This window comes from Carcharodon carcharias, chromosome 14, assembly GCF_017639515.1.
Source record: "Carcharodon carcharias isolate sCarCar2 chromosome 14, sCarCar2.pri, whole genome shotgun sequence".
In the NCBI taxonomy this organism is placed as follows: Eukaryota; Metazoa; Chordata; class Chondrichthyes; order Lamniformes; family Lamnidae; genus Carcharodon; species Carcharodon carcharias.
Window position 1 is genome coordinate 46343871 of NC_054480.1, and position 25868 is coordinate 46369738.

The following is a 25868-nucleotide window of genomic DNA, read 5'->3' on the forward strand; positions in this document are numbered from 1 at the left end:
TGCAGCTCGTTATCTTCGAGCAGTCACTAACGACCGCCTGTGGACTGTACAGTCCAACTTCAAAGAGAAATTACTGCTTTTTAAATGAAACCCCATATAAAGGCCAGCTGCATTTACTAACCCAGGCTAGCCAAAGGGAGATGGATCATCTACTAAGACAAAGGCACCACAACCTTCCTCTCAATTCCTAACGGCTCAGACATTTAAGTCTTTGGAATCCAGATGATGAATACACATCCTATGTCAAAGACCTATTGAAGAGGTGGGAGTCATGTGATATAGGCCTTTGGCTTGTGGAACAAGTAATATTGCCTTGCTGAACTGCATAGCTCAGTCTGCTGTTTACCACCTAATTAGCAGCCTCACAGGCAAGGAGCTCTGCCCAGTGGAATGCCTGGACCACAGCTACATTGCTTCTGTTGGAAATTCTGTACCAACACCTACAAGAATGATTCATCTCTGCATCCTATCTCAACACGTGAAGTCAACACCACCAGAAAAGTGAATTATCCAGCATCAGCTTTGACCTCACCAACTTACGTGAAGGAATACCTCATTGGACTTTGATTCTGGACACTGGAACCCACGTGAAACAATATTTCTTTTCTCTGTGGTCTCTGTACGGTAAATCTTTTTCTCTATGCCTCTCTTTACTACCTGAATGCAAGGGGAACATTGTGAACCTTCTTTTCACATTTTGAGTGTGCTCAAATGAACTAACCCTTCGAGTTCACCCTGTCTCGAGTTTGCTGTGCGGTTATTAATAGAAATTTGGATCATGGCAAAACCAAGGGAAATACACCGTCGCTTATAAAGAGGGAATCACATCAAAACAACTTTCTGTTTATGGACGGTGCTGAGAGGAGAAATTACTGCTTTTTAAATGAAACCCCATCCAGTCCATAACAGAAATTGGGAGCTCAAATCCGGGATCACCTATTTGAATTTCACCAGAGTCCAAGTAAGACATGAACAAAATCTGATATAAAAGAGCCAATTGGAAACCAAAAGGAAAAACTTAGTGGCTAGAACGATTTTTAATACACAAGTAGCTTACCACAGCAAATTCCTTTCCCTGAACACTAAGAAAATGACAAATTTTGATTCTCAGATGTGGGTCAAACAAGGAGATCTGAACGGTGAAACATTGGCATCCGTTATCACAGAGCAACTGAAAGCTGTGGCTAGGGAGGAACAGTTAAAACTACCCGGTAAAGTGAAGTGAACTGATTAATTGCTGGTAGAACATTTAGATCTCACATATCCGACAAAACAGGCAGATGAAGGGCTCAACTCTTGACTTTGAATCCCCTCCCCCAGCCAAATTTGAGCAGGAAAGGCTCACAATGCAGCTGGAATTTAAGGATAGGGAAAGACTTAGAGAAGGGAAATTTCATGAGAAAGAGAGAGCCTGCCGAAGGGGCTTCCGATGGAGGTGCCCCCCTTTCCCCCCAACTTCCTGTCCCAGATGTGACTGGATTATTTTCAGGCTTCCCTCAGAGCTTCAGTCCACCCACTGGTCTAAAAATTGAGGCTAGGTAGGAAAAGGCCCGTAAGTGGTCATTAATTAGCCACTTGAGGACGTCATTTGGGGAAAGGGAGGGCTTCCTGTCTAAGGCCTTACCCGCCCCAGTGTAAAATCTCTGCGAGGTCAGGGTGGGCGAGAACCCAGAGGAAATCCTGTCCCTGTAATTTCACACTCACTCCCACTTAAAACCCACTGGGAGTGGCAGAGGGGGCATAAAATTCAGGTCCAAGGCTGCCATCTTAAGCGCCTATGAGTTAGTCCCAGGGGTATGTAAACAGCAATTCCAAATGCTCCTAAGAAACCCACACAAACTTACCTTGAGTTAGAACGGCTGAAGCAAATCGCGTTTGATCAATGGCTAAGTCCCTAAAGATCCCACATGCCTATGAGGGATTGCGGAAGCTGACATTGTTAGAGGATCCTTCAGACTGAGGATGCACTCAGAGGAGCAGAGAATCCTCGCAGCCTGGGATGCAACTGTCACAGTGAGCAGCTATGATCTCACCCATAGGCCTAGGAACTCAGGCAGGTCCTTTCCAAACCATTCCCATGGCCATTGGAAAGATAAGCAGGGTGGTCCAGATAGGAGAGGACCTCCACCCAGAAAGGAAAACACAAAAGAAGGTGTGAGAAGTCCTCTTGCAGCCCAAAAGGAGAACACCCAGAGGCTGGTATGTTCCCATTGTAGTAAAGTGGCCATTCCAAGCCTGAGTGCTGGAAATTGCAAGGAAAACCTATAGGCCTAATAGGCCTCCATATGAGTAGCCCCTGAAGGATGTCCCAATGCGTAGTGCAGCAAAGCAGGCAGAGACTCTTGCTACAGAAACTTACCCTTTGGAGGGCATGACACAATGTGCATCTGAGCTGGACAAACTCTCAGAGAGCTTCAGAAGTTTTGTTCTGTCAGGAACAGTGTCCCCCTACCCAACTCAAAATGTGAGCAAGTCCATTGTACTGCTCTAGGACACAGGAGCCGTTCAGTCCTCAATGTTGTAGGGGAACCTAAACCTACCCACCGAGTCTTCCCTGAAAGCCAAAGCACGATCAGTGGAGTGTGAGGAAGATCTATGTTTGCACCCTTCCAAATCACACTAGAGTGTGACCTTGTCTCAGGCCCTGTCACAGTACGAACTGCTCCTAAACTACCAGTAGCAGGAATCGATTTCCTCCTCAGAAACAATTTGGCTAGCAGTAAAGTGTGAGCCAGTGAGAGAAAAGAGGCCAACGGCAGCCAGTAGTAGTCTGCAGGAATGCAGAAGACTGGGGAATGTTTAGAAGTCCAAAAGCGTGAAATAAAACCCATTACCATTGAACAGGAGCTACTTGAATATAACATGGCTAAAGCCAGGCCAGTAAAGTTAAAAGAAGTCCAGAAAAGGCCAATAGAATTTAAAATAGACTTATAGAGTATCCCAGAATTAAACAGAAGCCAGAGAGGTCTCAGAGCAGGGAAAGAGATAGTGAGGGAAATGCCCCACATAGTCAAAGAACCTGAAGGAAGGCAAGGAATGACCAAGGCTAAGCAATTGCCTGAAGTATAGCCGGCAGAAACCTTCTTTCCAAATTTAAATAGAGACAAACAAACCAACGAGCAGATAGGGAGCGAGACGCCTCTCCCAGTTGAAATGGCACAAGGGAGTGTAACAGTGGTGTTCCAGAGAACAAGGAACAATTTAGGGGAGTGCTCACTACCAAACCAAAGGCACTGGTGAAGAAGCCATTGATTGTTCTAGCCAGCAGCTTTATGGCAAATTTGAGTGGGGACCAGGAACGTTCCCAAATTGGCCTAGAAAAGTGAGAGTGATGACACACTTAGTTGAAAAGTCACGGGGGGGGTAGCGGGAGTACAGCGAGAGCTGACCATCCACCAGAGAGTAGTAGTTTCCAAAAGACATGGAACCTAGCATCCAACTGACCAGCAGAGAGTTTTCAACCAGATTGTATCCCATACCCACCTGCCATAGTGCAAAATCACGAGGCAACCTGACAGGGCCGCTCGCTCCATTTAAAGTGATCCATAACAACCCACCAGGCTACAGCACTGTAGCCCTGCCCGGTATAGATGCAGGAAAGGCCCCTTACAGAAGCAGTCTTCCTATCATCCGGGCCCAGAAAGGCTGGCCCAAGTCCAGGGACAGATTGCTCGCCTGTTGCCATGCCAACCCACAGCACCTAGTAACAGTAGCTGGAACACCCCAGTGGTGCTAGCGCCTGAGTCCGACACTAAACCGGAGTCCCTGAAATAGGCCAAGTACAATTAAAATGCCCCAACTTCCTGATAATCAGACGAACCACAGTCCCTGCATTTGAACAGCTAAACCCAAGATGGACAGGGAGGAGCTAAGCTGTACCAGAGTCGCTCAGCCCTATGATCAAAGGACCTGGCACTCACAGAGTAAGATGATGCAGCATTCTCGTGCAGATAGCCCAGAGCAGTTTGACCATCACTCAACCCCTGCATGCTAACCACCCTGTACAACACCCAGACCCTTTAGAGGACACTTAATCAGGAGTTGGACAGGCAGAGTTCTGAAACCAATGGCTTTGCTTATGCTGGATCACAGAGGGAAATTCAGAACTCCAATCCAAACAAGACTTCCCACAAAGATTTGAATCTTCTCATGTCACCTAATTATTCCACCTCCCAGGACAGGACAATGTTCTTGTGGATGCACAAACCCTGATTTAAACCTCAAAAAAAAAAGTATCAGGAAGTGCCATTGCCCCTGCTAGCTATGTATTTGACATCTGTCACCCTCACACAAAAGAACCTTCCTGGCAGTTTCTGAAAAACATTCATCTTGTTGTCTTTGAGGAACCAGTAATGACCACCTGTGGACTGTACAGCCCAACTTCAAAGTGAGCTATACAAAGACCATTTGCATTTACTAACCCAGGCTGGCCAAAAGGAGATGGATCATCTGCTAAGACAGAAGCCCTGCAACCTTCCTTTCAATTCTTAATGACTGAGACATTTAACAATCTTTGGAACCCAAATAATGAATATGCATCCTTTGTCAAAGACCTGGTGAGGAGGTGGGATTCATGTGACATGGGCCTCTGTCTTGTGGAATAAGTAATATTGCCTTTCTGAACTGCATAGTCCAGTCTGCTGTTTACCATCTAACTAGCAGTCTCACAGACAAGGAGCTTTGCCCAGGTGGAATACCTGAATCCCACCTACACTGCTTCTGCTGGGAATTCTGTACCATCACCTACATGACTGATTCATCTCTGCATGCCTCTCTCACCACGTGAAGTCAACCAGAAAAATGAATTATCCAGCATCGGTTTTCAGCTCACTGACCTCCATGAAAGAATATGTCATTGGACTTTGATTCTGGACTCTGGAACCCAGTTGAAACAAAATTTCTTTTCTTTGTTGTCTCTGTACTGTAAGCCTTTCCTTTCTCCATCCATATCTTTACTGTCTGAATGCAAGGGGAACGTTGTGAACCCTCTTTTCACACTTTGTGTGTGTGAAAATTAACTAACCCATCAAGTTCACCCTATCTCAAGTTTACTATGGAGTTATTAATAGAAAATTGGATCGCACCAAAACCGAGGGGTTGGGAAATACACCACCACTCATAAAGAGGGAAACAAATTAATACACCTTTCTGTTTACAGATGGGTGGTGAAATGAGAAAGTAGTGCTGTTTAAATTAACCACACTCCTGTCTGTAACAAGGCCATTAAATGATGTGTCATGGTTATTTTTCCCATGACAAAGAAGGGGCTCTGAAATGGTGGTGCATAATTCCACTGGGCCATTACCATTTGCAAGGGTACTTAACTTGACAGTGTGTTATGAAGTGAGAGTCTGCCACAATCTTACATTGAGTTTAATATAACCTTCATACAGAAAATTTAATAACAGGTATATTGTGGATCCCTACCTTCCTCCCATGCTCTCCTGTACCCTTCTGCATCATGCCCATCCTGCCATCCTGTAAAACACCTTAGGATGCTTTAAGTGAAAGATACAATAAGAAAATGAAAGCTGTTTAAAATATTCTCATTTGGGAACAGAAAAGGCAATAGCTATGCATCTAGATCCTTCTATGTGGGTGGTCTGTTCACGTTACTACTTTGTGGCGTCCAACATTTAAGAATCAAAACTGTGGCAATGCCATCCATACAACAATTTAAAAAAATATTAACATCTGTGCAGGCTCTGAATTTTACCCAAGCAGTGCATTCAACTGATGAAAGAAGTGACCACATTGTAGGGCAACCATTTTAAAAATGAACTGCAATTCTTTGTTTACTAGAGAGAATGACTTTGATATTAGCAAATACCAGCTTCGGAAATGAATATTTCAATTTTTGCTCATCAGATTTGCTTCATCCTGATCTGTAAAAGGTTAGAAAAGACTGGACTTCTGAAACAATCATTTGTTATATTTTAGACAATTTAGTTTTGCTCCTGTCTAGCCTAAAATGGTTATGAGAGCATGGTGTTCTCTCCATCTGGAAAACAAAGGTAATGGTGGCCCAAATCCGAATCTATACAGGCGCGCTGGGCAAAAAATATATAACGTCTAACTTAATCACAATAGGACTCATTAATTAGAGGTTAAGCCTTTCGACCACTTTCCCTGCAGCTACATTTTGCTCATGATATTTCGATACTGTCACATTAACTGGCCAATTACTGCACAAATCCATTGGAAGTGCTGCCTGAGGTGTCTGACATTGGCCATCAATTGAAAGAAATTACCCCATCACAACAAAGCAGGAGTAAAAATCAACTGTAAAAAGCTGATTAATTATTTCTGATGGATGCACACAAAAATAAAACCAAGGGAGGAGGAAGATGAGGAAATGGGAATGCAAACAATGCAGAATAATTCAAAACCATAATGCAAGTCTCCAATTTAAATTGTATTTTAATGTTAAGATAAATGGCTTTCCTCTGTTCACATCACTAGAATCACCAGTCAGGGATTCTTTTAAAAAATAAGTCCTAATAACATTAGACTGGTGAACTTGGGCATGGTTCAATATTTAACTAAATCTAAGTGACTGAGGATGCTAGTTTAGCTTTCAGCAACTTCAGTGAAGGATCAAACGGACCATGACAAGAGAAAGAGTTTTACTATTTTCTAGCAATGATTAGATTGATTCTTCTTAAAATGTATGGCAAAGACTAAAAAAAATTGCAGTACCTCCCAGCAAAACATTGACTTCCTAAATGAAGTAATCCCCTAAATACAATGGACAATTAATTGAGCTCTCCCAGTTAGAAATATGGCCCTAGGGTCAGACTTCACTTGAAGCCAACCTGCACATACCACATTATCGACCAGAGTTAGTTGAAAAAAGAACATTGACTGTTTATTTCCCCTCTAATTGAAACAGATGCACTAACAGATGGGGTAAAAATATGGTGGTGGGTCAAGTTGCACAGTTGCAGCAGCTAATTTCCTCTCCCCATTCTTCATGTACACCTTCCTCATTAAAGCACTGTTAATGTGTTTTCAACAAAATACATTACATCTGCAAATGTTATTTCCCCATTGTCTCTTCCAATCAAGTTATTCATTATGAACAACGTCTGAGCACATGACCCAATGCTGGCAGGTCACAAGAACACCCTCCCCAACATAAATTAACAACTTATTTAAACCAATCAATATGGAAATTACATGTAACCTCTAGGTCCTTGCTTAGCACTGCATCGGTGAAAGGACTTCAATGTGGCTACCTCGCATTATGACAGAAAATCCCACTTTTGTCCTGCTTTAACCTTAAAGATAGCTTTCTGGTAAAACGTTTTCATTTAGAGGGTTGTCACCATTAGAGCTTCCCTGCTGGAGCTGTAGATGGCTGTTAATAAATCATTAATTGATATTTAACTTTGACATTGTGTTACAATCATTTACTTTCTCTCTTTCTAAACACAGTAGTGAAATAGCCAAATATACCAATACGTAAACAGTCAATTTGCTCCATTTATGTCAGGGTGCACTGGTGAAGGCAGTCTTACTTTGGTAGCAATAATGTATAAGAGTGGTGCCCCCTCATACAACCACCTCAAGCTGACAAGGCATAATGCTAGCAGCCGCCTCTCTGATAGTATAAGCCAATAACCAGTAGTCCGCTTGAAAACATAACCGATTGATTTAAGAACTTCAAGTCTACATCATACTCCAGTGCATTGAAAAAACTAGAAATTAATGAGAATAAATTACTTTAAGTAAAAATGTAAATACAGTTTTACCTATCTGGTCCATCTGATTTTGGTCTTATTTATCATTTTGGGCTACATGAGTAACTTTTTTTTTGAATAGAATGCAAAGTTACTATTTTATAAATATGAGAAAAGTAAAAACACAAGGGACATAGAATTGTCTAGAAAAATGACAGATTAGCAATATCCTAATTAGGCCAAACAAATAAAGATTCTCAAAACAAATTCCAACAGCCTTCATCCAAAATAGCACTGCTTCTCTTCCATTCTTCAGCTCATGTTGACATTCTTTTTCTATCCATCAGCTCATGACTGGCACTCATCTCCCCTTCCCCTCAGTTCATGCCAGCACTCATCCCTTGCCTGCACACCCCACAAACTGCTCCTACCTTTTCTCCCTCTTCACCAATGTTTAAGCACCGCTTCCGGCTGCTGCTTCATCCTGCTGGCAGTTACTACATCTATTTCACCGCCTTCCTATCGCTTTGGTGGCATCCCTACCAGAGTGCTGCAGCAAAGTGATTTTGGCTGCTTAATTCTGTAAGATGCAACTCACCATTCTTCGGAGAATTCCTGTGTGTAATATACAATGGCGAGAATCACCTTTCACCAAGACTTAGCTAGCAGCAGTTCCCTTGAGAACGACCTGGCCTAACCAGATTATTGTGAGCGAATGCTGATATAAAGACTGGTCAATATCGAACACGGACACTTGGCATGTCTGCAAGAATGGATTTCTTTTTAAACTCAGAACACATTATAATTGCCAAGAAAAAATATTAGAACGGTTATTTAAAATCACAGTAACTAAATGGAGAGGAACAAAGGTTTAGGAAGAGAAATAAGCCTAAAGTGAAAAGAAGCATCTGACAAGAGTAGAAAAGACAAATCAGTACAAGTACACACAACTCCATTAGAGATACAGAGCACATATTAAAATCTACAGCACTGACTGGTTGCAAATCTGCAGTTGTTGCAAAACTGCAGCAACAGTGCATGGTATAGCACTTGACAAGAATAAGTCAAAACTCAAAAGCCAGTACAACTGATACAGTGCTTATGAAGTTGTTTCAGTATAGAAACAAATGATCATGATTTTACGGAAGGATTTAGATCAATGTCTCCCTACCTCCTCCTCCAACGAATTTTGAAGGAATTACATGCGCAAATTATTCTAAATCTTTTCTTTCCAAACCATATTTGATCTTCAGTATATTAAGCTATCTCTAAGCACACAGACAAATAAGTACTATCCTGGGCCTTTGTAAACATGACTGTCTATTGTCCTGTTTGATAATCCAAATATACAAGGAAAGCCCTAGAGCTTACAGGCCTAGACTCCATCATGTTTACCCATTGTTCAATGCAGATAGGCCAACTGAAAAGGCGGTGCTTATAATTATTTGCATATATTGAATGTGTTGATATTATTCTTACGCTTCTCTCACAATTACAGGATGGTCATGAATTCTGAAAGCAACTTCCCGTGGCTGATATATTACAACATTAACTTTGGTTAAATTGATCTAGCATTGCTTTTAAATATACATCAGTTTCATTCACAGAACGTTAGACATGAAGTTTCACTTATTTCTCCCAAAAATGACAGCAAAACAGCCCAGGACAATGGCAGATGTCTTTCAGACAATACGGCTGTCAAATCCAATACCATGTAGGATTCTGTGTGGGTGACAGGACAACAATTTTCAAAGATAGATAGAAAGCTACAGTGCCTCATAAATGGGAAATTTGAAGGGCAAGACTGCTTCTTCTGAAAGAAAAGTATTGAATGCTTTTATTCTGATAAGTCTAGAAATGTTTCATGTAGCCAGTGATTTTTGTATACCTCAGCGTGTAATTCACATCATCACTCGATAAGACTGCAAGCAAGTATCAGTCTTCCAGTTGTCTGTCACAGCAATGTTCACAATGCATGAATGTCAGGGTGAAACACTGTCCTAGAATCATTCGCCCAGAAACTGACTGTACTAACAAGTGATAAGCTACCTCATTTTTATATATGTCAATGTTTTTTAAAAATAAAAACTGACAAAGATGAACAGATATACATAGAACGAGATTGAGAAAGGATTTAACACATTTTAGTTGCCATTTAAAAAAACCCTTTAAAAACCTACATAAAGCATTAACAGCTATAAACAACAATAAATGAACAGTAAGCAAGAACATTGAAACAATTAGCAAAGCTTTGGCTTACAGTTCACAACATGAAGTAAGTAAACATTATATTACATTCGTAAAAGTATAGTGCTACAAAATAACAGGAACTAAAAATGTGGAGGATAAATAAGCAAATCTTGAATACACCTTCAACATCTTACAAGGAAATTCTCTCTTAAATTACATTAATTTAATTTCAGCTAAAATCTCAAGTACTACCTTAAAATACCACAAACATATATTCATAAGTTGTTAATTTATACTATTGCGAATTCACGGCAAAAACAAAAATCAGTTGAAACTAGAACGATTCTGATTAATTCAGCTTAGAAAAAAATTAAGATCTTCCCTCAACATCAATGCTGCCTGACAAAATAAAATGTTCCTATACACATTTGCATAAATGTGAAAAGCTACAGGTGTTCAGTTATGCTAGCTGCTAGAATAAAAGGGACAACTCCAGAAAATGGATCCATATGGATCCAGAACTACAAGTAGGTTATTCAATGAAAAGTTACAGAACATTTCTAGCCCACTTGCAATTTTAAATCACATTCGAAACAAGGGGATGTGCATCTTCTACTTCTATACATAGACAATATAAAACAATATAATTAACTACGCTTTTTCCATAAGCTTGGCAGAGGTCACCTTTCTGTAGTCCTTTTGCACACCAGTTATTTGGAACAGAGATAATAGGAACATGAGCCCTCTCACTTACACAGATCCAATATGGATGACATTTTTGAGTTAAAAACCTAAAATTGTCCATTTAGTCATTATGGGGTCAATTTTAACCTAGCCTGCTGGCCAGGAAATCCAGAGGATTGAGAGAATAAACAAGCAGATCTTTAATATGTCTTCTACTTTGCTACAGCTCATCCAATTTTACTCTGCAGTGACTTTAATTGGGGATTAAGTTGAGTGTCCATAAAAATCTGCATTGCACTAAATTTCTTGATGGGTAGGAGAGGTTAAATTGACCCCATTTATGTGTACTTGGATCAGACTGGCCAACAACAGCTATAAACAATAGGTTACCTACTCCACTATATTTTCCATTGGTAGACAGATAAAACTGGTATAGAATTTCACATGTTATAGATGTCCTTTAAATTTTCATTCCCTTTTTCTTGAAGGCAATTGAAAAAAATGTAAAATAAAAGTAAATGCCCTTAAGTTAATATTCACAAGATTATTCAAATACCCACTCTAATTATTGGAAGCCAAAAGCGTACCAGTTTCGGAATATGGTTCCTAAGGGAATTGAGATCTCTTGAATTGCGAAAGTAAGCTTCTCATCACCTAAAAATCCCTAAATCTTTGAAAGAGAAAGTATACTGCATGGGTTGACCATATGATGGGCAAAAAACTGGATATCTGCATTGTGAAATGGAAACATTACTAGCCCAATAAATGTGTTACCAAGGATAGAGATGAGGGGAACAGACATAAATGTACCCAAAACAGTTGCTACCATAAGCAATTGCACAATAAGCATTTTCACTACTCGTGTCTTTTAGTTTACTAAAGTAGAACACACAGCTAAACAGCTGCACTTTAATACAATTACATAAACGATGAAATTCAAAAACATTTGGTGCCCTTGCTGTAAACCAGTAGATTTTGTTTCAATGCAGCCCGACAAGGCAGTTGGTTATTAAACCTCACTTAATATTTCCCTCAAGTAACAACATTGTCACCTTTTAACCTTAGCAATGCCACAAGTCCATTCTCAATACTGCAGTAGAACGAAGGCCATTATAACATCTTCTTGCCATAGTTCCAAGTGATCACAAGCTTGTACAAGTATCCAATCTGCTCACATAAGACAAAGCACATCATTGGAAACCCATCAGATATACTTACTTTGTTGGTTCACACAGCTTAGGCTTGGAGCTACTTGTTAGATACTGAAAAAGATAGACCAATAGACGCTATCGTCAGTGAATGGCTTTGATAGCAGCATGATTTGTCTGAATCCCATTACTTTGGAGATCCCAATCTCCAACATAATATCCTTGACAATTCAAACTATTAACAATCCAAAATTAAGTAGGATCAATGCCTTACCATGTAATCTCTTCTGAATTTCAGAATTTATTTCCAGAGGTCTTTTTTCCTTTACAAACCTATCTTTAGAAATCAGTTTATTGACAGCTGTCTACAATACCACTGGCTAGATCTTTTCAACCTAGTTTTAAATGCATGGGGAAGGATACCATCATGGAGACTTCAATTGATTGCAACAAAGCAGGTAACCTAGGGTACATTTTTGTAGAAATAAACCTTTGTGTATGTATATATATATATAAAATCATTACAAAACAGATTTAGTTTCAGTAACAAAAATAGTTCAGAGAAATGTTTGATTAAATCTAGCAGGGTGGGACCAAGGTAACTCTTCTAAACTGACCACTGACATTATCCAGACTATCAGCAAATGTAGTTCCAGCTCTGAAGAAGAGTCATACCGCCTTGAAACGTTAACTCTGTTTCTCTCTCCACAGAAGCTGCCAGGCCTAGTGAGTTTTCCCAGTGCTCAGTTTTTATCTGGAAATGCATACAGGAAAACAAGGTTTAGCTAAGTATTAAATTAAGCTGCAATTACACTCAATTGCTCACTCAATAAGCTGCAATTGCTCACAAACAATGTAAAACTTTGGCTGGAGATCTTTTACCTCATATACATATATATTTTTAAAATTTAGGGTAAAAGTTTGAATTTCATCTACTGCCCTCCCCCATCCGAATACAAGATGGGAGATTGAACCCTAGCTAGCCTTGAGAGGATGAGCTTTTGACTAGTCTGAGGCGGTAAAACAGGCTACTTAATTGCAACAGAGGGGGAGGTTCACCTGCAGCCCAGACAAGTTGTGAGAGGCAAAGGGAAAACCAGGAATTCTAGAAGGAAAACAGGGGGCCTGGGGACCGACCATGGCACAGACAGCAAAGCCATGAAATAAACGTGATTAATTACAATTAGTCAATCATTCTCACTTCCTACAACCCTCCGAGATCTCTTCACTTCTCCAATTCCGGCCTTTTGTGCATTCTGGATTTTAATTGTTCCACTAATGGCAGTTGTGCCTTCAGCTGCCTAAGCCATAAGCTCTGGAATTCCTCCCTCTCCACCTTTAAACACTTAAGAAAACCTACCTATTTGATGCAGTTTTTGGCCATCTGCTGTAATATCACGTTATGTGGCTCAGTGTCAAGTTTTGTTTGAGAAGGCTGCAAGCACCTTGGAACTTTCTACCATTTGTAAGTCATTGATAAATTACATAGTTTGCTTTGAGTCAACATGTTTTGATGGATGGGAAGAGAAATCCAATTGGAATGATTTTGAAAGCCAGGGGAAAAATAAAGTCAATCAACTTCCCACCCTCTACCAATATCCCCACGGACCACTTCTGGTTGAATGTATAAGCTGCTCTCAGCCATCAATCTTTTGCCCTCTTACTCCAAGCCCCGGAATCTTCCCAAAGCTTAAAAATTTCAATTAATCGTGGCCCCTGCTGCTACCGGTCAGGTTTTCCACTGGGACATGTCGACCCTACCCCAAGTCTTAAACTAATATAGCGTTGCGGTGCCAAGCGCATGCTTGTGTATTTTCGTATGTGTGTTCGGCCCCCACCTCTCTGTGGCGACTTGACAATCAGCCAAGAGAAAATGGTCCCGCGACTGGAAAGGAGTGACTTCGGGCTGGACAGTTACATTGAACCTCTTCAGAATAGCGTTCGGGCAGGGGGAGATAAAATTCTCCATCAGTTTTCAAATCAGTTCATTTGGCAAAGTCATTAACTCTGGAAAAAACAGGGTCACCTGGGTATCTGTGAATAAAGTGGGACCGCTCACGAATATCAGTCTCTGCGGAACGCAATATGTGCTCACGTATCTTTAACATAGCGCAAAAAAAAAGATTTTTTGGGGGTAAATTAAACATTAGTCCTGCATAGTTAATTCTTAAGTGTTAAGTGGTCCAATAGCGCACAGAATGAGGACTTAGATTTCGCCAGGAATCGTCCAATAAAATAACGAAATTTGATTTCCCTCCTGTAACTGTTTAATTTTTTTTTACTAGTATCAGTACATTCCCACTGGAAAGGCAACATAAAATGAACTGTAACAAATGGTAAACAGTCGTTCCATTCATGCTATCGTTGAACTTTATAATTGTTGAAACAGCATAGAAGATAAGAATAATCCAATGAGTTACAACCACATGGTTCTTCCACAAGTGAATGTACTGTATTCATTCTAAGTTCTGCTTAGTTCAGTGATAGGAATAAACGTGTATCATTTAACACAGATCTTTAATGCTTGTAACATGGACTAATACTTTAAACTAATGTTACCTTGAATCATAAAAATACTTCACACTCACCATCAAGTTAAACAAGTTGCTTTTCATTTTACTCCAGAACTAATGGGTCCCAGTTCTGAGAATTAATAGTTTATTAAATTAATTTATGTGGCCAGCATAGCCAGATGCATCATCCACCCCATTTCTGCAGCAAATGACAAAGTTTTGATTGACTTTTGCCTCATCACTAAATAGAAAAATGAGTCATTCGAATTGTCACTGAACCAAAATAAAACCAGTCTCAGTCTGAACCCACAAAAAATGCCAACCTAGAGTAATGAATTAAGAAATTAAATTGTAAAAACAGAGCTCCCCCGACATTCTTCATCAACTTTTCCTAACTAATCTTGACAAATGTATTAACACTTTCTTTTTGTAATGTCAAATTCAACAATTTTCCTTTTAGCAGAATATCATCAGTGTTGATGGTAATAAGCCGTAGATATGTATTCACTCCACACCTTCAGGTAAGTTGATATGAATTGAAAAAAATTTAGGCCCAACAAACCTATCATTTTTTGATAAATCACCCACCTGCCAACCTTCACCTCATATCCCTTTACTCCAGAAATGCTGGAATCTTGAAGCCATTATTATTCCTGCTTCAGCGGGTTTCCCTCGGAATGAATGCCACAACATCCCCTTATTTTGAAATGAATACTTTCCATCCTACCTGCCAACTTGGGTCAGTAGTCACATTTTCACTTCTGAATCAGAGGTTACTGGTTCAAGCCCTGCTCTAGTCCTTGTGCACATAATCTAGGCTCACAGTCTGGTTCACTATTGATGGAGCACTACATAATCAGAGTGTTCATCTATCTACCTGTTCAGATGAATGTAAAAGATCTATGGGACTATTTGATGAACAGTGTGTTGGACAACATTCTTTCCTCAACCAGTACAATCAAAATCAGATTTAAAAAATAATCTTAGTTATTGTTTATGGGACATCACAGTGTTAAATTTGCCTACTTTAAAGTGATAACACTTTAAAAAGCTAACTCAAAAATACGAACTGCTTTAATACATTCCCAAATTGTGATAAAGTGCTTTATAAATGCAACATTTTTTTCCTCTCTCCAGACCTTATTTTTTAAAATTAATTTCCTTCGGTTTTGAACCCAACACCGCAGTGAACAGTATAGGTGAATGGGTATATATACTGTGATGTACAAGGCATTATAGCTATCAGGGATAGGCTGGATGGACTAGTCGTATTCATATGTCTCAGTTATATTACTTTCATTTCTACAAGTTTGATATTCTGCAGTATAAAGTGAAAGAAAGTTTTTGAATGAAAATTTTTTTTTTTGACTTACTCATTTCCCTGAAGTGCTCTCAGGTCAGGCACAGCACATTTTCACATACAAGCTTTGCTCACTTTGACAATGTTTCTCCACTGCAAAAAAAAACAACCCTCCAGTTCCCAGTAAGAACTCCTTTCAACTCCTCAAATAAGGTTTCTGAGTTAATTAATAACAAGTGTGACAGTTCTGTGTCATGGACTGCTATCTAATCGAAGCTAGGGCTGAAATGTTGCAACTAATTTCATTTGAACTTTCAGAAATGTAACAATTGTTATCAATATTATCTTACCAATAAGCCAAAAATACACAGTCTTATATTGTGATCTTGTTTTAATATTTTCTGAATGGTTAACCGAACATTTAGCTGTAAAATCAAGCTTTCCCATTTCTCAGTGTGGGAATCTTTTTATTATTCTTGGATCAAAGTTACTTATAAAAGCAGGCAATGGTTATTAATGCAGTAGTTAAAAAAAACTATAGAAGATAGGATTGGATGAATATCAATTTTAGAATTGAAGGACTAGAGCTTGCACTTTTAGAATTCTTTAAGTGTGGTAAAAATGTCCCAAAGCATTTCAGAATGAGGAGGGAGAGGGATAGGGTGCGGAATTGGGAAGTGCGCAGAAATTGTAAGAAGATGTTTAGGGCAGTGATCAAAGGCAATGTTGAAAAATATGCTTTAAGGAGGCTTTTGAAAGTGGAGAGTGATGCAATAAAGTGAAGTTATTTAGAAAGAGAATTCCACTGTGGAGACCATGTTGGTTGAAGACATAGCCAGGAGGGTAGGGGAGAAGGCAAGGACATAATTGAGAAGGAGGTGTGAATGTTGTAATTAAAGGTGTAGATGGTAGAAGTTGTGTAAAGTAATGCCATAGAGGGATGTGTACATAAGCATGCATGCTTTGCATCATTTGACTAATAAGTTAGTAGGATTTGATATAAGGCAGGGTGCAGCCAGTAACATTCTGGATGAGTTAGAGTTTATACAGCTCGAATGTCTATAGTCCAAAATTTATGGCAGGGGTCAAATAGGGCACCTTCAGTCCTGTCATCTAATTCATCTAATTCTGGCCTCTTGAGTGTCTTCAATTTTAATTTGTTCTCTCAGCGGTCATGCTTTCAGCAGCCTAGCCCCTAAGCTCTGAAATTTCCTCCCCAAGCCTCTCCAACTCTCTTTCTTGCTTCAAGATGGTTCTTAAAACCTACCGGTTTGAGCAAGCATTTATCCATCTGCCCAAATATCTCCCTCTGTGGATAATTGTCAAACTTTGCTTTAAAATGTTCCTGCAAAGCACCTTGGGGCATGTTATTACGTTAAACGAGCTGTAGAAAGAGAAGCCGTTGTTGTCTTCATCAAATTGATAGACCTATCCATTAGAACAGTACAGGAACAGTCATGAGCTGAGACTGGTACTGCAGAGGGGAAGATTGGGCACCAGCGGCATACATTCAGAAGTGAATTCATTAAGGTATTATCACTGATAGCATCATGTAGATGACGAATAGGAGTGTGCTGAACACAAAGCTTTGGGCTACAATGGAAAGGACCAGATGGGCACAGAAGAACAAACCACTGTAAAAGGTAAGTTGGGACATATAGGAACAGAATCATGAGAAGGAAGTACAGAGGATAAGCAATAAATGAAGAAATAGTTGACCATTTTGAAGACCATAGTTAAAGGTATAGAGGGTGAAGAGAGACAACAAACTGCAATCACAGTATCTAGCCTCCAGGCACCTTTTGCAATATTGCAATAGCCCACTCAAAAATTTGAACTGAATATGGGGAAATTTATGAGCAGAAATTTGTGTACATCTTGAATGATATGGAGAAACATGAGGTTGCATATACCAACAGAAACTATGGCAACACATAAAAACAGTACTAGTTCAAATCTGAAGTCTTCCATCAAAAAACAGTACACTCTTCCCTTTGAAGACAGCATACATAACATTTTGGTATTCCTATTTGCAACACTCCTTTTAATTGACAATCCTAGACAAATTTGGAAATACCATGTTCATCAAATCCTGGGCCTCTTCTAAGGCACTGCAGAGGTGTCATTTCTAAAATATTATTTGATTTTCATAATTTATATACAAAAATGTTTTTTTTTACAAGCATGTCCTTTTCCAAACAAGTACTTAATGTTTGTGGTAAAAAAAATACAAAACTTCTCAGAAACATTTGAAGAATTACTGAATTTTGTATTACTAAATGCAAGTGAAACAGTTGAACTGCAGTTGAAAGACACTGGTAGATCAGGTGGCCAGCTGGTTGAGAACCCAAAGCTGTCGACATCCCGCTGTTACTCACCACTGCCAGCTCATTACAATTTTGGGCAGGCCAGAGGCTGCCCTGGCCTGTGGGCAGGCTGGCCCAAGGAGGGCAGCAGACAGCCCAGTGGTGGCAGTGGCCCTCATCATTCTCATAGAACCTGGAAGAATGTACATGCTCCTCTTGCCTCACAATAAGAAGTTTCACACTTTTATCTTTCTGGTTCTCTTCTGCTGCACTTGGTTTCACTGAGCAGAATATCTAAATGCATAGTCTGACCAACAGGCCATTAAAATTGCATTGGGATCTTACGTACATGCTGACACCCTGAACTGCATAAAGATGTCCGCATCTGATTCAGACAGGCATATTAGCAGCCCAGTAAACGGCCCCAGGATAAATGGCAATGGAAAAGGAATGGGGCAAAAATCCACCACCTCAGTTTTATCGCTGCTATTAATTTATTTACACTCGGAGAAGTGAGTTAAGATCACCGCCATTGTTTCTGAAATATAAATAAAAATATCTGTGCAATAATATTTTTCATTTTCCCTTCACTTCCCATATCAATCTCTATTTCTGATATTTCTTTCTGTAGCTAATATATTTGAGTACATTACTGGAATAAATATGTGATAGAATGCATTAGTAAAAAAAGAAACTTCAGCCCTCAAAAGAGTTATAAGCCTTCCATATATGAAAGTATTAAGCACAGATTGTTAGGGGCTGAACAGGGAATTTTCTATAAATCTGAGAGATGAACATTTAAACCCCAACTTTGTACAGACTTGCTTTTCATTAAATGCAAAACTCCAGCCTCTACACAGCAATGAGAGCTACTGTCTGGAGATATGCTGTCATTGATCATCACAAATATCTGCAATCAGCAACATTTCAAATCATATTTCACAGAATTTAGTTTTCCAATCCAACAGAATACACATTGCAAAACAGATAGCATTCAAACACAAGTTTGGTTTAAAAAAACTGAATTAGTGGATTTACTTAAACAAAAACACGCACCACAGTGGTTCTATTATACACACCAGCAGAGTCTTTTCAGAGTGATTTGAAGGGGAAGATATTACACTGACTAGTTGGACTCATCAAAATTGTGCTGCATTAATCCTTTTACTAGCCTTGGAAAATCAGATATATTCCTGGAAATCAGCTGGAACCTTGTGAACAGCTCCGCTGATGGTAAAGAAGATGTGGATTAAGGGGACAATATGTTACAGAGTAAACAGAAAATCCTTTGAATAGCAGTAGATGCTTTTAACAAGAGCAAACAGAGAAAATAACTCAACCATACAGTGAAAACTTACAGTATTGATCAAATCTTCTCCCCATCTCCCTTTTTTATTAGTCTACAACAGGGGGTAGAGTTTCTGCTTTGGGTGCCATTAGGAAATTGTGCCCAAAATGCTTTGGAAATTGAGCTGTATAGGTAATAATTCAAGTTTCTGTTAAAATTCATTTGCATAATCACAAAAGTAAGATCTTCCATGAAACAGCATAATCAGATGTAATAGAATGTAGTCATTTCTTTTTTATTAAAGTTTTTATTAAATGGGTTTATTCACCAAAAATCAGCATTTTAAGTGTGGCAATTGAGTCCTGTGAGCAATCATGTTTAACATAATCGAAAATGACATAAAGTACTCTACCGAATCATTTAATAGTTAATTGGTGTACCATGGTCAGTTTTGTAGTAATTTAAGAATTATGTATGAGAAAACCTTTTCAGTGCATCTACTAATACCTATGCACCTAGAAAATGCACAACTTGAAGAGCCTTCCTGAACAAACAGAATCTTGCAAGCTCGACCCGGGATTCGTGGCCAATCTCAGAGCAGGACTTAATCAGGATAAATTAGATCTTGAACCAGCAGAAATGTTTGCCATAAACATGAACACAAATATTTTGGGATGTAGCTCACTTACATGTTAACTTGTCTGATCAAGGGAGTCAAAGTTTATCAGAGGAATGTGGAATTGAGACCACAATCAGATCAACCATGACCTTATTGAATGATGGAACAGGCTTGGAGGGGCCATACATTTGAATGTTTACGTTGGTTTTAGCAATTGCATTGTAATCTATGTGGAAAGCTAGCAAGATGCAAGCAGAAACTCTACCCTCAGACGTTTATTCTTGTGTGGAATGTGCTTTCAAATTGCAGTTTTAGTCAGGCTAATTTAAGGTCCTTTAATGTATTCATAAGTAAAAAGCTTGGCTGCACATCGGATCAGTTGGAATTTGTTGCCCAAAGCAGAGTTCAATGGCAAAACAATTGTATTTCTATATTCCACAAGGAATAATACGGTTAAATGATAACTTTATTTACATACAATAGTGACAATATTTCACACTATGATTTAGATTTTGAATTAAAATAACTGTAATGATTTAAGTCACAAATAAGAATTGATGTTTAAATTGTCTGGTCTGGGTGTATAACTAATGCCACAGATACATGCATTCACATGCACAGCCCATCTTCAATCATTATACCATTTTTTAATTAAACTACCTAAATATATTCAACTAGGATCTGTCTAGCTTAGAATCAGCAATGGTTATACACCTATTCTGTTGATGCGGAGACAGGAGCACACTTAAAATTTCCTGACATCCACATATTTTTTTTTGTTTTAAATCCCAATCTTATCAGTGTACCACTGGTCTCTACTTCCTTTCTCTTGGCCTTTGATATTTACTTGAGACCTGGAAAGTCAGGTCACGGATATTTAGGGATGGTGTGTCATCAGGAGTGCTATGTATGTGCCACCAACAGCACAGTAATCAATAAAGAAATGCTGAAAAATTAACTTGATTGCACCTACGATGGAACCAAATATTAAACTTCGAAGCCTGGTTTTAAAATTGGTTTCCAGCCAATGAGAGTAACTTGTTCCTACCTCGAAAATGGATGTTAAGAGCTTGATTGATGAATAAAAATTTAAAAAAAACTGTAAAATATATTTAGGAATTGAAAGGTTAGAAAAAAAAAGTAACATGGATAGGTTATATTCAATCAGACAGACTGACATTTTAAAAATGCATAGGATAGCTCAGAGAATGCAAAGACATAGGAACAGAAGGGTAAGCAGAAATTTGTTCATGTCATTTTTCATGAGAATTATATTGAAGGGATTTTAGTTCTGCAAGAGTATTGTCATATTACTGCTGCTCATGACATGAGAATGGTTTTATTACCATAATATTAGTATGCATTTCAGCATTATAGTCTGTGAATGTATACTTGCAAAATGGACTAACCCTGGACCAGTCAAAAATCTCATGGTTAAACATAATTTATATATGTGTGAGGAATACTACTCATTCAAAGCATGATAATAACAGAATGCAGCAAAGACTATAGACACAACACAAAATTGGCCCCTTTTATTTGAAGAGAATGGGTATGGAATTGAAGATATTGCATTGTACCAACTGACAAGTTATAAATGGTGATATGCCCTAACCAGCATGGATCAGCATACAATGGCTAACTTTGCATTTCAATTTTTGTATGCAATTAAAAATTCTAGATTTCAGTGTTTCTTAGGAAGTTCCACTTGGGTATGAAGTGTGTTTCTGGTGTTCTGCAGTGTGTTTCTGTTGTTCTGCATAACTTAGGCTTAATGTGAATCCTTGCAAATGTTTTCAAATCATCAGACCAAATAAACTTCATTTATTCAATCTGGACAAATACAACTCATTCATTTATTGCAATGCTGGAGCTTTAGAAGCACCTGGTGCCATTATTCAAGTCACACAGCTATGGTTTATTCCAAATTGTACAAGTTTTAGCATATAAGCTTATCACTTTGATATACAGGTTCATCGGCTTCTTAGAAATCAGACTTTCCAATTAAATGTTCACTTCAGTCACTTTTGAAAGTAAAACACTGATATTTCCCATTATATGGAACACTGTGATAGGCCAAATAATCCCAGCAGTGAAACTGACTTCAGAAATAATTGGTTAGTTTATCACTATGATGTTATATCATTGTTTCCAATGATAATACACTCTACAAATATTATGAACCATCAGTAATTCACATTGCACAAAAATTGTACCTTCCACTAAACCATCTTGGCTTCCAGCCCATGAAGAACTTAGCTTTTCATTAGTAGGGAACTCTTTGTATGCCCACATTGTGGATTATTACTTTTAAAGCTGACCATAATGTCATTTCAGTGTTCTGAACTTTTAAATGGTTTTTGCATACATTTTCCCCATTTGGCAAAAAAAAAGCCCCTGCATGTCACCTTGTCACATTGATGGAACACATTTCAGCTCAGAAATCTACACTCATTAAACAAACATAAAGAAATACACCCAGGTTAATCAGGACAGTATTCCTTCAATTACCCACATTTGTTGTGGCTGGTAATGTGTCATATCTACAAGATAGTTAGTCCTATAATGTCAAGAGATTCAGATTGGACCCATGATTTTGTTGATTAAAAGGCAACAATAATGATGACAATAAACCACCTCAGGAACAAAATCCGTCCCCAGGAACTATTAAAACCACAATGGGGAGCGAGCAAGAATGATAGCTTCCCATCTCCTCTTCACTCCCAATGCCTGGACACCAATCATAATAAAATTCTCTATTGTTTACCCTTGCTGGTCCTTTCCCAAAGATTCTGGCTCCACTCGGCTAACTTAAAATAAAGTCCACAACATATAGCAGATTTATCAAAGTATTGCACCATTAAGATGTGGACATAAACAGCATAATTTGTCACCCTTATTCAGAAACCCACTGAATCCATTTTACGCTGGTCCTACTCGCCTCTATTTAAATCGCCATAAAATAGAACGGGACAAATCCTGGTAAGGGAGTTGGAATCAATGAAACCGCAGATTGGTTTACACGTAGCCAATGGTACGAATCCAGCTCTCAACAAATCTGTTTTTCCTTCGTGCGAAAATTGCTTTAAAACAGACATATATCTCACGCATCAATGCACAAATACTTGACAGATACAAAGTTTGCAGGGTACAAACTCTGATGCTACATATACGTCAAGAAACAGACGGGGAGTGAAATGAAATTTACACCGTTTCTTTAAACAATGAATTCCTCAATGCAATTTAGTTAGACAGCTTTCAAACACAGTTAAAGCACAATTCAGGAAAAAAAGAGAAACATGTGAAATATACCGGAGCTATATATACATCGATACATAGTATGGAGGAATAACGGGCGGTCACACAAGGCAGAAGAAGCAGCTTCCGCAGACCCCGAGCCAGCCTCAGACCCTGGGGCGGCGGGGGGTTGGGGATGCATTTTGTTTCCAGCAATTCTCATCGGTTCAATAAAAAAAAGCCTTATCATTTTGCCACGAAAGTAGGCAATGAAAGTTTTATTAAAGCTAACGAGTCGCACGGGGTGGGGGGTGGTGGGTTGTGGGTGGTACACGCTTTCACTGATCTGGCTATTTGCCACTTCCACTACGGATCCTTCAAGCCTCCCTTCCAAAGTAACGGTGAGAGGTTGTATCCTGTGCTGGGCGCAGTCTGCCTGCCTTTAGATAGAGGATCGCATTTAAACATCTTACTGCTCTTACCTTTAAGGAAACTCTGGCCTTCAAAAATACTCCTGGAAATAAACACTGCATATACATCTTCAGAAAATCCAGTCCTGCACGAGGGTATTCTCCCCTCAGCATCCGCCGCCGTTGCCTGAGATGATCAAGCAGAAAATTCCCCATTCAAACTTATTGCTGGTTAAAACTACTCGGACCAGGGCAGTTTAAAAATAAAAGGAAAGGCGACAGAGCGGAATTTAATGCATTCGGGAAACAGCAAAAAAAGCCAACACATACAATCAAAAAATAAAGACAGGAGATCAAGCCGTGCTTTAACGATAACTGCGGCTCGCAAGCACCGTACAAGCAAATACATTTATCACCAGCAATTAACAAGAATTATTCCCTCACCCGATCTGAGCAAATAAGCAGAGCGATCGGAAGGATGGCAGCGGAGGTTAGCATCCTGCTAACTGCAAACCCCCCCCCACCAAAAAAAAAAGTCGGGCAAAGTTGAAATGAAAATAAACCCCCTCTTGAGCGGCTCTTCATGCAGTAAGAGAGTGGAGCGGCTCTCTCAGCTGCCTCTCTCTCTCTCTCTCTGCACTGGGCTCTTCTCTTGTGTCTGTATCTCTGTCAATTTCACGCTGCAGGTGCGCGGCGCTCCACCACCACCTCCTCCCGACCGTCAGCACGTCACTAACCCCTCCCATAGGGGGCTGACCCACAGCACAAGGCAAAGCTCAGCCCCCTGAAGGATTTACATGACAATACAGGTACCAGGCACTGACAACACTTCAGGGCCCCTCTTTTTTTTGGAAGCACTGCGTTCCGGAGAATGCGTGAAGCGTTCAAAACATGTCAACAGCCTCTCATAAATTTACACCACATTTTGTATTTTTTTTAAAAATTGTCTCAGTTCTACCATTAGCTTCTATATGCGATGTGTGTGCACATTTAGTAACCAGGACAGGCCAAGGAAACAGGACTGATTTCTGAACCCAAGGTTTCTCCATGCGTGAGCTCCAAGACCACTTTAGCTCATCTCATTACGTCCACTTAGTTCTTTGCAAAATGAATTGGAGAGGGGGCACAACTTCACATGTTTCTTTTTAAAAGGAAAACGTAAATCAAAACAAAATAGTAAGTTATCTGCAGTAACATGCCACATCCAATACTGATCCACAAATTTCCTCCACAGGATTCCCTAATATTTTGGAATCTTGTAGAGACATAGTTGAAATCCAAGGAAGTCCCAATATCAAAACAACACAACTGATTTGAATATGTAAGTGATGCAGAATGCAGAGCATGCTACTAAATGCATTCTCCCTCATCATTCTAGAACCACTACATTCTGGTTTACTCTAGGCTGTCATCATATGCATTTTTTTTTACTTTATCCAGTCTGTATTGGGAACACAAGATCTTCAATTGCTCTTTTGTTGGTTATGGTATGGGCTTTAGGTGCAGAGTAAAGTTCCCACTGCTCTGCTTGTTAGAATGCCTCTCATGAACTAACGTAATTTTTTCCAGTTCCCATGCCATCTATTTTCATTACTTCTCCGAGAATGGCTGAAAAATGAATGTCAATTTTTTTGGCAAACTGTGATCAGTTTGTGTATTGCATTTATACCCACTTGCAACTGTGTCAAAGCTGCCCAACTTTTTAAAATTATTCATTAATGGGGATGTGGACATCACTGGCTAGGCCAGCATTTATTGCCCATCCTTAATTGCCCTTGTTCAGAGGGCATTTAAGAGTCAACTGGACTGCTGTGGGTCTGGAGTTATATGTAGGCCAGACCAAGTTTGGATGACAGATTTCCTTCCCTAAAGGACATTAGTGAACCAGATGGGTTCAACAATCACATGGTTTACAACAATCAACAATGGTTTCATGGTCATCATTAGACTTCTAATTTTAGATTTTTTTAAAATTCAAATTCCACCAAAGAACCCAGGCCCCCACAGCAATACACTGGGTCTCTTGGTTACTAGTCCAGCAACAATACCACAACGTCATTGCCTCCCTCTAAGCATCATGACATTGGCCAGGATTTTACAGCCCCGCTGCAGCGTCTCTCCCCCCCGGCTGATGTGGTGAGCCATTTAAATCTCCATTCAGTTCGGCAGGACCGTAATATACCACTGGGCGGGAGGGGCCATAAAATCCTGGCTATATAAAACTCTTATAGGTCATCAGGCTTCCAAAAGAGATTTTCATCCCAGCATCAGAATCAAACTTGGACATCAGAAGTAAAGTATTATATTTTAACAATAGTTACGCAGCAATCCTCATGCAAAATACCTTAGAGCATCTTCCAATGGGACGAGATAGATGCCAAGAAGAACATGAAAGCTATTGGGAAGTAGTTGAAGAAAAGGAGGTAGAAATGCATTGTGATTTTGCAAGTGAATTCCAGAGGGCAGTGCTACAGTGGCTGAAAGTTTACAC

At 39.4% G+C, this 25868-nt stretch overlaps 1 protein-coding gene across 1 annotated transcript in view; it reads right to left on the minus strand.

Annotated features, from left to right (window-relative positions):
- Positions 1-24003, minus strand: part of LOC121287484 (cadherin-4-like) — a 729269-nt gene extending 705266 nt beyond the window's left edge. Inside the window, exons 1-2 of the mRNA XM_041205414.1 lie at positions 23822-24003; positions 23450-23564 (exon numbers count right to left, since the gene is read on the minus strand). Coding sequence (XP_041061348.1) covers positions 23450-23564; positions 23822-23962 — 256 coding nt within the window. The 5' untranslated portion in view covers positions 23963-24003. The remainder of the gene's footprint in view (positions 1-23449; positions 23565-23821) is intronic.
- Between the last annotated feature and the right edge of the window lie 1865 nt (positions 24004-25868).